At 41.0% G+C, this 14,433-nt stretch overlaps 1 protein-coding gene across 1 annotated transcript in view; it reads right to left on the bottom strand.

Annotated features, from left to right (window-relative positions):
• Gypc (glycophorin C (Gerbich blood group)) overlaps positions 1 to 3,546 on the bottom strand; it is a 33,060-nt gene extending 29,514 nt beyond the window's left edge. The window contains exon 1 of the mRNA XM_013020742.1: positions 3,341 to 3,546. Coding sequence (XP_012876196.1) covers positions 3,341 to 3,380 — 40 coding nt within the window. The 5' untranslated portion in view covers positions 3,381 to 3,546. The remainder of the gene's footprint in view (positions 1 to 3,340) is intronic.
• Positions 3,547 to 14,433: the final 10,887 nt, after the last annotated feature.

The following is a 14,433-nucleotide window of genomic DNA, read 5'->3' as shown; positions in this document are numbered from 1 at the left end:
ACTGTCCCTGTGATCTTCAGCTAAAGGTGAGTGCTCTACCGCTTGAGCCACAGTGCCACTTCTGGTTTTCTAGTGGTTTATTGGAGATAAGAATCTCATGGACTTTCCTGCCCGGGCTGGCTTTGAACCGTGATCCTCAGATCTCAGCCTCCTGAGTAGCTAGGATTATAGGCGTGAGCCAACAGCACCCAGCTCAAGAAATGTTTTAAACACAACCTTCTTCCATAGATTTATACAGCTGTATGCAAGTAAAACTTAATTTGCAAGGATTTACAACATACGGTTAAAAAAATAAACTGTGTATTGGTGGCTCTCATCTATAATTCTAACTCCTCAGGAGGCTGAGATCTAATAATTGAGGTTCAAAGCCAACCTTGACAAGAAAGTCTGTGACACTCTTATCTCCAATTAACCACCAAAAAGCTGGAAGTGCAGCTGGGGCTAAGGTGCTAGAGCACCAGACCTCAAGGAAAAAGAGATAAGCCCTGACCCTAAATTCAAGCCCCTATAGGATAGATAGACAGATACACACACCCATACACATATGTATGTACACACACAAACACATGTCTGTATACAAACTAAATGTCCATCAGCAAAGAAATGTATTAAATAATTTAATGTATTAAATAATTAAATGCATTAGATGAAGATATTCATAATTCTGCAGTCCTGAGATGATTTAGTCTATATAAGGTGCCACATTTAGGTATAATCTTTAAGATATATTTTTAGAGAGATAAGCAAGATAAAGTTGATATATAAAAAGCAAACTGCATTACATGTGTATATATATATATATATATGTGTGTGTGTGTGTGTGTGTATGTGTATGTATGAATGTATGCGTACACACGCGTACATCTAATGCTTCCAAAAGGATTCTTAACAGTCAATGTAGTTGTCCTTGTGGTGGGAAGAAGTGGTTCTCTTTCTTGTTGTTAACTCTTCACTCATGGTGCAGACATTTCCGTTTGGTTAGTTTTGTAGCCCGTACTTGCTGGGCTCACTTGTACACTGGAAAGTGTTGGGGTTAGGTCTCAAAAAGGTATTTTAGATACAGATTTCTGCTCTCCAAAGATGGGCAAGGCAAATCAGCATGGCCACTTTCTCACCACTACTGAGGGAGCCTCTTCTACTTACTGTAAAAGTGCTTCACCCTTCCCACTGTTAACAGAATACTCACTCCAAGCTTCCTGTTTCCCAGCATGCTTTGCATGCCCTCAGCAACACTTGCCCAACCAAGGACACCCTGGGAAAAGTCCAACTGCTGACTGAGCCAGCCCCCCAAGAGACTCCCAACACCACCAGTATCTGGAGGGATTGAGCAATGGCAGAGATGGAATTTCATTTGGCACTTAATGCAATCCTCTCTGCTGTTGCCAGAGGCGGCAGATTCTATATAAAGCTGCCAAACCTGGCCGTTTCCTCAGTGAGGGTTGACCCTTTTCATTCAAGGGCAAGGCAATGGCGGCTGTGAGTGACTCACTAGCAATAACTTTGGTATTTGGGCTTGGAGAGCCACTGAGCCCAGCTAGACAGGGCAAGGCCGGTGGAAGGAAGCAAGACCTCTCCACTCTAACCTTGGTTTTGCAGAACAGCTACAGCTACATAAACTGAGACAGGATATAGACACATCCTGTCTGAGTTAGCAGCAAGAAGTAGGGCCCCAGGGACCTCCCACAGCAGAGCCTCTGCCATAAATCAAATTGGGAGGACAATCTAGAATGGTATGCAGGCAAGGGCTCCACCAATCTGGGAGGGGAAGTATTTGCAAGTCATTGGTCAAGGTCTGGAAGTGGAATCCTAGAACTGTTGAGGAGAGGGAGTGGAGTGGGAAGGAAGATCCTCTTTAGACCTGGGATGTCTGTGGCCAAATTTCCTCAGCCCCTGAAGTGAAATGAGTACAAAGGCTTCCCTTCTGTTCCCTTAATCCAGGCCCCGAAACACTCAATGTACACATGTGCATATAGACACAGGAGAGAGGAGCTCAAGTCACACATACACAAACACATTGCTGCTCATGAATGCACAGATCCGGTTACTATAAAGGTGCCTAATGTTTACACATCAGCCTCTATGTCTAACCATCTAAATAGGATTAGTTCTTACAACTCAAACCAGAAATATTACTATGATGATTCTCATTTGTGGATTAGGGGACTGTAGTTAAGGAAGCTTTGCTTGCTAGTAAGTAAGGTAGAAGAAGGATGGGTGAATGAAGTCATAATATTCAATATACATATGTAAAAATGGAACTAGGAAAATTGAAGGGAGGGGTGAGGTTGGAGGTGATGGGGAAGATGGTGAAAGGGGTGACACTGATCAAGATTCATTGTACTCATAAACTAAAGAATTGAGACGATGTGCAACTATGTGTATATAGAGGGAGGGAGGCTAAGACACTTTCAGTGCAGAGAGTGCAGCCAAAGTTCCCATGTTCTATAGTGTATGTGCACCCTTAGACTATTCCAAACACACTCACAGGCTTGCACAAGCATGGTGGTGTGCACACATGCCCCTAGCGCAAATCAGCAGAGCTTGACTACTCTCAGTCCTGGCTGTGGTCAGTGGCCTGCATTTCAAGCACTTATAAAAGAGCCCATGCCTCAAATTCCATTATCTTTATCATGTTAATAATTTAGTGTGATCACATGGCATTAGAGGCTCAGAATATCTTCTCTCACACAAGCTCTGATAATCGGACTTAGCCACAATTAAACACTTATTTCTAAACAAACAAACAAACCACATAACAAAACAACTAAAAACTTTAGTTCGTTCTCAAAAGCACCACAGCAGAGGAGATGGGGCAAGGCCCAGCAGTGTTTCCAAGCATCCGCCAAGAATCTCAGGACATAAGACTTCCTGTTTTTCCAAACCCGCAAAGGGTCCAGGCCAGCGGATCCCTCCAACATCTGTGCCTCTCCCTACAGCCCCGCGCGCGCGCGGATGCGGAGTGTGAGCCTGCGGTCCCTGGGAGCTTCCGTGCGCCACAGAAAGCAACTTGTTGTGCGGTTCCTGGGGTGGCCCAACGCGGGGCTCTTAGGCGTGATCTTTATCCTGATAGGGTGCAAGTTCTGGCCCAGACACTACCCAAACCCCACACCGAGAAACTGAAAGCGAGGGAACGAGCAGGGCCGCTGGGGCGCGGGGCGGGAGCCTGGGGTTGGGGACTCGCTCAGAGCCCGCCATCCCGGGGCTGCTGTCAGCCCCGAGTCTACTCGGCGCCTCGTGCGCGGGACAGCGGGTGGTACGCAGGACCCGCGGGGTGTCCGGGTCCTCCGCTGGGCGCTGCCCCCCCCGGGGCTCCCGCCCCATCCCTTCGCAGGACACTCACCATGGTGGGGCGGCGACGATGTGCTGTTGAAGCTGCTCATGGCCCACCGGTCCGGCGCGCTCGTCCCCAGGCGGGGACAGAAGACGGCGGTGGAGAGGGTCGCAGCTGGGGCTGTGGGCCTGGAAGGGTGGGAGGAAGCCCCACCTGGGTCACGATCCTCCCGGGGCGGGCGCCGAGGGGAGGGGCTCAGCCCGGAGATAGGCACAGTTCACTCTACTTATTATTTTTTTCTACAACTTGGCTGGTGGAGTTTCCACCCTTTTTTTTTTTTTAAACACACACCGCCCACATCTGGACTCTGCTGGGCTTCAGTTTTCCTGCGCAAGACCCATTTTTCTGTTTCTGTTTCCATCTGCAGCCACCAGATAGAGAGGTTGTGGAGCGTCCCCCGCCTGGAGCACCGGAAAAACTCCAGAAGTGACCTGGTGGCCTGGCTGGCACACATGAGGATGACAGACCCAAGTTTGAAATCTTGCTGGCTGCTTGCCGGGTTCACAACTATTTGCTCTCACTAAAACAGTCCAGGACAGTCAATTTTTTTCTTTTAGTAACCATATTTATGCACATATATACGGGGTGTTCTGCGATTTGTTTTCAAGATAGTGTCACTATATATTCCAGGCTGGCCTTGAACTCAATGATTATCCAGCCTCCTGAGTGCTGGAATTATGTACAGGCTTGCCACCTTGACCAGTTCAATTTATGCATACAATATGTACTGATCAAGCCAGGGCAGTTGGCCTTTCCCCCTCCCTTCCATATCTTTGTTTGGAGGCTTCTAGCTTTTCCACTTCTTCATAAAATACAATCACTCCACTGTGCTATGAAACACTAGTGATTTTATCTAACGAGAGATTTTTATCTATCTTTTGGGCTGTGGGTTATCCTGCTACAGTCTATTTTGCCCTCACCCCTTCCTAGCCTCTAGTGATTTCTATTCTCGTCTTTTTCCACTTTGAGATCAACTTTCTTTTAGATTCCACATATGAGAGAACATGTGGTCTTTGTGTGTCCAATTTAGTTCTCTTAAGAAAATGTTCCCAACTTTTATCCATTGTGCTGAAAATGACAAGATTTCATTCTTTGACCATGCATAACGTTTCTATTTTATACATATACCATGTATTAAAAAATTCATTTATGCACCAACTGACACTTAGGTGGATTCTTATTTTGGCAATTAAAAATAGTGCTGTTTTGCTTAGCATCATCTTCTATGGTTATATGGTACATAACTTTTGGGCTTTTCTGATCATCTGATGAGATTATCCTACACGTATACTAATGATTGCAAATAAGGAAAACCATGAGACCTATGTTTCTTTGGGTTTGGCTTACTTCACTTAACATGATTTTTTTCCCAAGTCTTTCTATTTCCTAACAAAATAGGACAGCATTCTTTCTGATGGAGGCTTGAATTCCATTGTATATCTATACCACATTTTCTCCATCCATTCATCTGCTAAGGGGAATCTGGGTTGGTTCTATATCTTAGTATGGTGAATAATGCTGTGATAGACATAGTTGTGCTGGTAGTTTTAGTATGTTGAATGAAATGAACCCCAAGATATGGACATAAGAGGATTTTGTTTGTTGTTTTTTTATGAACTATGTATTTTTTTGTTTCTTTTGTATGTTCTTCCCCCTATGGTATATCCCCTGTTGTCACTATATTTGATTTTGGTATCCTGCATCTTGTATATATGTTTATCTAATTTGGGGAGGGCAAGGGGAATAATAAAATGCTGAAACAAGGACCGAGGATGACCCATTGCAGCAGCAATACTCAGACACTATGTTGGAAATGAACTTAACAACTTCTGGGGGAGGGGAAAAGTGGGGGAGGTGGCAGAAGGAAGGGATAGTAGGAGAAAAACAAAGGAGGGAGTAGGAATGTTGGACAAGAAATGTACTCATTACTTACTTATGTAACTGTAACCCCTCTGTACAGCATCTTTACAATAAAATAGAACAGAATAGCGCTATTAAAAATACCTGGCATAGCAGCTCTAACTGGCCAGTCTAAGCCCCAACTGTTAGATTACATTTCAACAAATGACTGGATGCAGCAGTAGGTGCCTGCTATCCCAATTGTGGGGGAAATCACAGTGGCTGGGTTAATGGTATGTACCTTTCTGTTTCAGCAACATGGGGAAGCAATCCCAGGAGGATTTCTGGGCAACTGTGTCATATAAGAGTTTTATTCCTAGATTTTCTTGTTGTTGTTGTTGAGAAAACTCCATACTGATCTCCCCAAGGCCATACTAATTTACATTTCCTCTAACAGAGTAGAAGAGTTCCCTTTGTTCTATATCCCTGCTAGTGTTGATTATATTTATTTGTTGATTGGTTGATAATGATCATTCCGACTGAGATGATATGGTAACTAATTGCAGTCTCAATTTTTCACTTTCCTAGTGATTATGTGAGCATTTTCTTTCATATACTTTACTGGCCATGTGTATTTTTGCATTTAAAAAAGTCCACTGAACTCATTTACCAATTTTAATTGGATTTTTGTTGTTGAGTTTCTTGAATATTGTGAATACTGTCACATGGATTGCTTACAAATACTTTTTCCCATTCTGCTTTGGTTTTCTTTTCTCTCCAGTGATTGCTGTAAACAGAAGCTTCTTAGTTTGAGATAGCTTGTTTGTCTATTTTAACATTTGTTCAGCTACCACACTCAGATATTTTATAGTATCATTTGTTAGAATAATGGCAGGAAAATGTTTGTACATGTTTAATACAGGAACAATTTATTTCCAATATTTTTAACCCACTGCTGGTTGAATCCACAGATGGAGTATACATGAAACCAATGGATTAACTGAATATATGAGGACAAAAAATGAGGACAGGGAAAAGGAAGAATCTCAAAGCTAATGAAGGACTCATGACTGGGCTAGAAATACATATATCTGTATATCATGCAATTCCAGAACAATAGTGATGAGGAGATTTTTTTTAAAGCTTTTACAAATGAATGGTTGGAAGAAGGGGAGAGACAAGAAGGAAGGTGAGAGGGAGAGGAATAGAGAGGAAGAAAGAGAGTGAGAGAGAGGAAGACTGGCACAGAAACTCACATTTGTAATGTGAAATGCTAAACACAACAGAATAATCTTTCCAAAGTTTAAGGAATTAAATGGAGATGATTTTGAATCTTTGAACTGTAAATTTCATACCTGGCTAAAAGGTCAGTTGACTATGACAAAATGATAAAAAGATGTCTTTGGAGATGATATGTAAAGAGTGAAAAAGTTTTATTCTCACACAGCAGAAAGATGGACTTGAAAGAAGACAATCAAAGCAAGGGGGAGATCCAAGGAGGAGGCCCAGGATGCAGGGCCCTTGACTATGTCTAGAGGCTCATATGTGGGGACTCCAAGGATTTAGATGTAGGGTGATCAACTTGAGGTTAGGTAAGTCTGTAGAAAGTAAATAAAAAGAAAAGTTCTCAGATGAGCTTGATGGTTTCAAGGCTTTATAAAAAAAAAACCCAGATGCAAACAAAAAGTCATTGTTCAAATCTGAAGCTAAGTAACGATATCATCATTGGTGGCTACTGATGAAGAATGACCAGGTAAAATGGCTGTCCATTGCAACTGGTAAGACTGAAGACATTTTCCACTGGAGCCCAAGAACAGAAACTTCCTTCCACAGTGGCTGTGAAGTGGTAAGACATATGTGGCCCTAAAGACATCATGGCTACTTGTGTTCAGAATTTGAATGAAGCAAACACGTGAGCATTCAGTTGGTCTTGCTGATCAGAAACTGATTTCTGACATCACTGACAATATGAAAAGTTTATGTGACAGAGGTGGAAAGAGAAGTTAAATGTGGAAAGTAGGCAGATAACATTCTCATTTCCCACGCCTGGGGACTGAGATGTAGGCAGTAGGTGCCGAAAGAAAGTGTGCTCCATCAAACTTAGGAAGACAGTCACCCAAGAAAGGGACCAAACAAAAGGATAAAAGTACCTATTTGGAGAAAGCTGGGAAAGGATGTGGGAATGTCCTGCATTGTACCATTCTTCCATGAAGGGGACTCTGTAGGACTCTGTAGGGATGTTGGGTGAGGGTATGAAGAAGTGAAGCAGAATAAATGGTTTCATACTGCACCATTTGGGATGTCAAGGTTCAGAGAAGGACTAGTATTTTTGAGCTTACCTGGGACACTTGGTTTGGAAGGCATCTCTAGAGATTGCTAAGAAAGAGCACAACACTGCACACCAAAAAGGGCTGCTGGATCAGGGTGGAATGTCCTTCTCCTCTGTCCTGCCTTGGACCACTGGTGCCATTTTTGGCCTTACATGCATGGATGTTCAGCTGATGGATACTTACCAGGGGGTCACCCCTTCTCAGATATAGACTAGGGAAAGGGATAGTAATGGAGTAAACCATCAGGCAGAAGATTCAGTAGATATTATCTACACTTAGTGAGTTAAAAACTAGGATAATAGGCATATTATCAAGAAAAATGAAGTAATCAACTAGAGACAAATAGAGATGGTGAAAGAGATCTTTGAAAAACAGGCCTGTGGGTGGGGGCATACATGGTAGAGGAGGACTGCTTTTAAGACAGAGGCCCTCTGTTCTATTATTTTTTGTTAATACTGGAAGGAAATTTGTAAAATACAGGGAAGCATACAATGTTATAAAGGCCTCAGATGGTTTAGAAAATGGGCTTTATTTAGCAAAATGAATTCCAGCAGGAATTAATTTATATCCTTAGCTTTGTATAAAAAAACAGGAGTTCTAAAGTGTGGTGGTACTGTATGGCTATAATTCCAGCTACTTAGGAGACAGAGGTAAAAGGATCTTGGTATGAAGGCTGTTCTACTAATAAACACAAGACCCTATCAAAATCAAACTAAAGCCAAAAGGGCGAAAGGTGTAGATCAAATAGTAGAGTGCTTCTCTAGCAAGCATGAGGTTCTTAGTTCAAACTCTAGTACTAGAAAAAAAAAGAAATAAGTGAAAAAAAACTTTGGCTGGGGGGGATGGGAGGGCAGGGATGGTGAGGGGAAACAAAGGAGGAGGCAACAATGCTTGTTAAGAAATGTACTCATTACCTTGCTCATGTAATTTTAACCCCTCTGTATGGTATTTTCACAATAAAAACTTATTAATAATAAAAATATATATTCATGGATAGTACCGAGAAGACAGAATACAAGATTAAAGGGTGCATGTATGTGTGTATTAATGTGTGTTTATATGTATGTTTGTGTGTTTGTGTGTGTGTGTACGTTATGTGTTACATCTCAACCTTTGTGATCTTCAAGTACAGACACTGTCTCCCCACCCCAATTTTGCACTAAATTCCTATAGAACAACTAAGTAAAAATGATAATTGACCTACTTGTTTCTGGACCTTAGTTCAGCTTAATATTGTCAATCAAAATAAAAGTTTCAAAAAGATTGACACAAGGTTGGAAGGAAGTAGCACTTATTTCAGAAACACAGAATTGTGATTTGGATATACTGCATTAGGACAGCCATAAATAACTCCTGAGAGGCTTATACAGAGAAGGGTTTTTGGAGAGGATTTCTGAAGTTGCTAGGCAGAAATCCTAGATAGCAAACTGGTTCTGATTTATGACGACCTGGTAGCTTCTAGCTCAGAGATGTTGAAGGCCAATAGGTACTGACTTCAATTGTTCAGCCAAGGCCAATGGCATATTCTGTGGTTTGGACCTTTAGCAGGCATGTGTGCAATTTATTCAGAATTTCCTAATCCATTTTAGATCATCTTAGCTTCATTTTCTTTCCTAGTACAGCTTCATTTCTGTTGACTTCAGCCATCACCCAAAGAGCTCACACATTAGGAAAGGAGGTCCTTAGTAAAAGTCTCTTGTCCACTCTTTTTGATTGTCCAGTGATTCTTCTGGATTGGAGTCCTAACATAGATTACATTTTCGTTAGTTAAATATTATCTCTATGCTTTTGCCCCTTTAAAATTCTGCCATTCTTCAAATACTTGGCTTCTTTTTTAAGCTATTCAAGTAGGCATTATTTTGTTTAGTTTTTATTGTTCTTGTTTGTTTTTCTCATCCTCAGCACCACCAGGAGAGCTGATCTGGCTTCTCTTTTGCCCTATTATCATTTTCCATCTCTCCCTCTCCTCTTTCCCCCTCCCCTCCCCTCTTCCCTCCCTCCCTCCCTCCCTCCTTTCCCTTCCCCTTCCTTCCTTCCTTCCTTCCTTCCTTCCTTCCTTCCTTCCTTCCTTCCTTCCTTCCTGTGCCAGTAATGGGTTTGCACACAGGACCTCCCCTTTCTTTTTTTTTTTAAATTAAGGGGTTATAGTTACATGAGTAAGGTAATGAGTACATCTCTTTGCTTTTTTCCCACTATCCCTTCCCTGTCCTCCCTCCCCCCTCCCCCCTGAAGTTGCAAAGATCATTTCCAACATAGTGTCTTGTGAGTCTCATTGTTGCAATGGGTCATCCTGTGTCCTTGTTTCAGCATTTTGTTATTCCCCTTCCTCCCCCCCCCCTCACAAAATAGATAAATGTATATACAAGATGCAGGGTACCAACAGGGGATATAACATGGGGGACCGTCCCCTAGCACACCTTTTGCCACAATCCTTAGTGATCTACAGTAATCACATAAATAATATTTGGAGTTTTCAGTCCCTCAGTGTCTATCGCCAGCAGCTATTTCCGCCTTTCTTATGCTCCCACTGTGGTGAGCGAGGCACAGATGTTATAACTGTATTATGCTCAATGCAGCAGGCACACGATTCTCTGAGCATGTGTTCCACCCTTTCCCCATCACTCTGTCTTTAGATCTGATCGTAGCCATTCTTTAAGCTGGTTGGAGTCTTTAATTCACTGATCTTACCACTCTTCTGGCCTGTCCTTCCTTTCATGTCCATGTTCATTCTTTATTCAGATGAGACTGTAGAGTTCAACATCACATCTACTTCTTGTTCTTTAGCCCTTCTCTTTTATGATTCATTGTCTTGATAAAGCTGAATTCTATTGGACTCAATTTATCATCTACTCTTCACAGTGACAGCTCAAGATATGCTGACTAATCTCACATTAAATTTGTAGACACAAAAACATAAAGTTGAGCTTTGTCAGATGTTCTGTTGTACTTGGTGCTCGGTTTGATCTGTGTTTGAGAATATTGCATAGCTTTTTTTTTTTCAAACTGTTGGAAACATTGTTCTTAGCTGATGATCATACATCTTGTTACTTTGAAAACAGAATTATAGCCATTCTAACTGGGGTGAGGTGGAATCTCAACGTTGTTTTGATTTGCATTTCTTTTATGGCCAGAGAAGTTGAGCATTTCTTTATGTGTCTGTTGGCTACCTCACCCCAGTTAGAATGGCTATAATCAAGAACTCTAATAATAACAGATGCTGAAGGAATTGTGGACGGAAGGGAACCTGACTGCATTGTTGGTAGGAGTGTAAACTTGTTCAGCCACTCTGGAAAGCAGTATGGAGGTTCCTCAAAAGACTCCACATAGAGCTCCCCTATGACCCAGCAATCCCACTTTTGGACATCTACCCAAATGATCACAAACAAGAACATATTAAAGCTATCAGCACAACTATGTTTATTGCAACATTATTTACCATAGCTAAGATATGGAACCAATCCATGTGCCCTTCAGTAGATGAATGGATCAAGGAAATGTGGTTTGTACATACAATGGAATTCTATGCTTCCATCAGAAAGAATGACACTGCCCCATTCTTAAGGAAATGGAAAGACTTGAAAAAATCATATTATGTGAAATAAACCAGGCCCAAAGAGATATAGGTCCCATGGTTTCCCTTATTTGCAATAACTAGTATATGTTTAGGATAATCTTATCAGATGATCAGAAAAGCTCAAAAGCTATGTACTTATGACCATAGAAGATGATGGTAAGTGAAATGAACCCTAACATAGGGACATGGAAGGTTTTATCTTTCTTGCTGTTGTTTTTAATGTACTATGTGATTTTTTTCTTTGTTTCTTTTGTATGTGTATGTGTTTCTCCCTATGGTATATCCCTTGTTGTCACTGTATTTGATTTTGATACCCTGCATCTTATATATACATTTATCTAATTTGTGGAGGGGAAGGGGAATGACAAAATGCTGAAACGAGGACACAGAATGACCCATTGCAACAATGAGACTCACAAGACACTACGTTGGAAATGGTCTTTATAACTTCATTGGGGGAGGAGGAGGAAAGGGATAATAGGGAAAACAACAAAGGAGTGGGTAACAATGTTCAACAAGAAATGTACTCATTACCTTACTCATGTAACTGTAACCACTCTGAATAGAATCTTTACAATAAAATAAAATTAAAAAAAAGAAAACAGAATTACCTGGAACAAATCAATTTCCTCTGGACATTACTAAATCTATGAGTCTGCAGGCCTACTTCTGTCTTTGCACATCTTTTCACATTTTTCTTAAGAGCTGTGTTCTCTTCACTCTGGAGAGCTTATAAGAATCTACTATCTCATACTCAAACCCCTTCCATGTTCCTCCCCAAGCATCAATCCCATAGTTCTCAGGTACAGTACAGGTTCTTTAAAGAATTGTCTATAGGCACACACTGCCTACATTTCTTTACTTACCATCCTGTCTTTTAAAAAAATTGCTGCATTTTTTGAATTATAGTAATAAAAACAGCATGAAACTGGCAAAAAAACCCCAAACCAACCAAACAACAACAGAAAACCCCAAACCAGACCAGTGGAACAGAGTAAAATATCTATACAGCTGTAGGCATCTGCTATTTGACAAGGGAGCCCAAAAGTAAGAGTAAAGGTATCCTTTTCAACAAATGATGGTGGGAAAACTGGATATCCACTTACAGAAGATTGAAATTAGATCCCTACCTCTTCCCTGTGGTATTCTAAGTGGATCCAGGACCTTAATGTGGGAACTGAAAATAGGAAAGAATAGGAAAAACACTGGAACATATTGTTATAGGTAGTAGCTTCCTGAATGGAACTTCAGTAGTTGAGCAAATAACAGTAAGGATTGACAAATAAAATTACAATGAATACAAAGGCTTTTGCACAGCAAAGGAAATAGTCACTAGACTGAAAAGTCAGTCCACACAATGGGAAAAAAATATTTGCCAGCTACACATCTGACAAGGTATTAATAAACAGACTATAAGAACTCGAGAGCTCAAAATCTAAACTCTTAATAGTCAATAAACCAGTTAATAAATGGACAAATTAACTGAAGTAGTACAAAGTATTACTAGAAAGTAAGTACAAAGGGCCAACACATACATGGAGAAATGTGCAACATTCATAGCTATGAAGTGAACAGAAATCAAAACAACATTGAGATTTCATCTAATTTCAGTCAGAATGGGTATCATCAGCAATATAAACAACAGATGCTAGAAAGGAAATGGGGAAAATGGAACTCTTACCATGGGAAACTGTATGGATGTTCTCAAAACACTAAAAATAGAACTACCCTATAATCCAGCAATGCCACTTTGGGACACATACAAAGATATATAATTCTGGATATGGTAGAGATACCTACACACACATATTCATTGCAGCTCTATTCGCAATAGCCAAACTTTGGAAACAGCCAGATGTCCGACAGATTCTTTACCTCTTGCTCCATCTTTTCTCTTTGTTAATGTATTGTTTGAAATGTTACATGCATATAAAATATGCATTACATAAGAATGGACAGTGCAATGAATTATCACAGTGTGAACATTCAGATGAGTCCTGTCTGCATCATAACCCAGAGTTACTTTACTGCTTCCTTTGAATCCTATCATACTGAGGTGATTACCAGGCCACATTTAGTGATTTTTCTTGTCATTTTTTTTCACTGAAACAAGAATATTGTTTGCTTTCTTCTAAAATCTTGGTGGTTCTGGGCTTTATGATTGCTAGACTAGGTGTGCCTAGGCATATACTTGAGATGCTAGCCACCTACTTTCCGCTTTCTCACTTGGATTACAGACAAATGCCACATTATCTGGTTTCCCTCCTGGAGAGGGTGTCTCGTAGTAGTTTCCTGCACAGATTGGCTTGGAACCACTTTTCTACAATTCCAGTCTTCCTTGTAGCTTGGAACAAGCAGGGACTACTGTATCCATCTATGGGTTTACTAGGGCACCTTGTGAGCTTTTCTGCTCATGGACCAGCTTTGAACCACAATCCTCCCAGTTTGGTCACTTGACTAGTTAGGATGATAGGCATAAACCTCTTATACCTGGCTTATGATTTTATTTGGTACAGATGGATATATATCAAACAAGATGAACAATGAGTCTGTAGATCCAAAGAAACTGGACTTGACTCACAGGAAATGAGATGAGCTGGCAGAACTGGGCCTGAATCTGGCCTAGTTCAATATATCTCTAGATGGACTCACTGGGGATAACTAGGCCAGTTACTGTTTTTTCGTCATATGCAGCTTTCTTTTAGGGAGTGTGATCATACCAATACTCACCTTATAGACTTGGAAGAACTAAGTGTGGTGTAAATAGAATCTGTATAAAGTGGCTGGGTTATACCAGGTGATCAATCACTCTTTGGCTTAATATCCTTATTCATTGAGTGGTAAAAGCCACCAACACAGAAAATGTAGATAGAGCTCTAGGAAATTGTGGAGAAGCACTGGACTGGGAAGTTCCTGCTGACCCGGGAGAGTTTATAGTATTTTCCAACAAATATTTACACTTCCTTCCCCAGGATGAACTCAGTGTCTGCCCAGCCCTGATTACTTGAAGTTTATTAGGGTAATGGAAGGTGAGTGGACATGACCTAAGCTGCATCCTATCACAAACTTAGAATGTTCTTGAAAGTCTTGGCATGGCCTCCATCACTGGAAGAGTATGCACAAGAGGCAGCTGAGCTGAGCCCTTGGAAGTGTAATGGCCCTTATCACACAATCTTGATGTTAGGACTCTGCTGTGTATGACTACATGAAGAACTGCTAGAAATGACAGTCTGAGACATATAAGAATTGTATTGTATATGGCAACAAAAATAATAACCATGAAGTAGATTCACTTTTCAGATAAGAATAAATATGACAGTGGACAGATACTAATATTCACCCCCTGAAGCTGTTATTGT

This window comes from Dipodomys ordii, unplaced genomic scaffold, assembly GCF_000151885.1.
Source record: "Dipodomys ordii isolate 6190 unplaced genomic scaffold, Dord_2.0 Scaffold52, whole genome shotgun sequence".
Classification (NCBI taxonomy): Eukaryota; Metazoa; Chordata; class Mammalia; order Rodentia; family Heteromyidae; genus Dipodomys; species Dipodomys ordii.
This window is presented reverse-complemented; position numbering and strand designations above follow the sequence as displayed.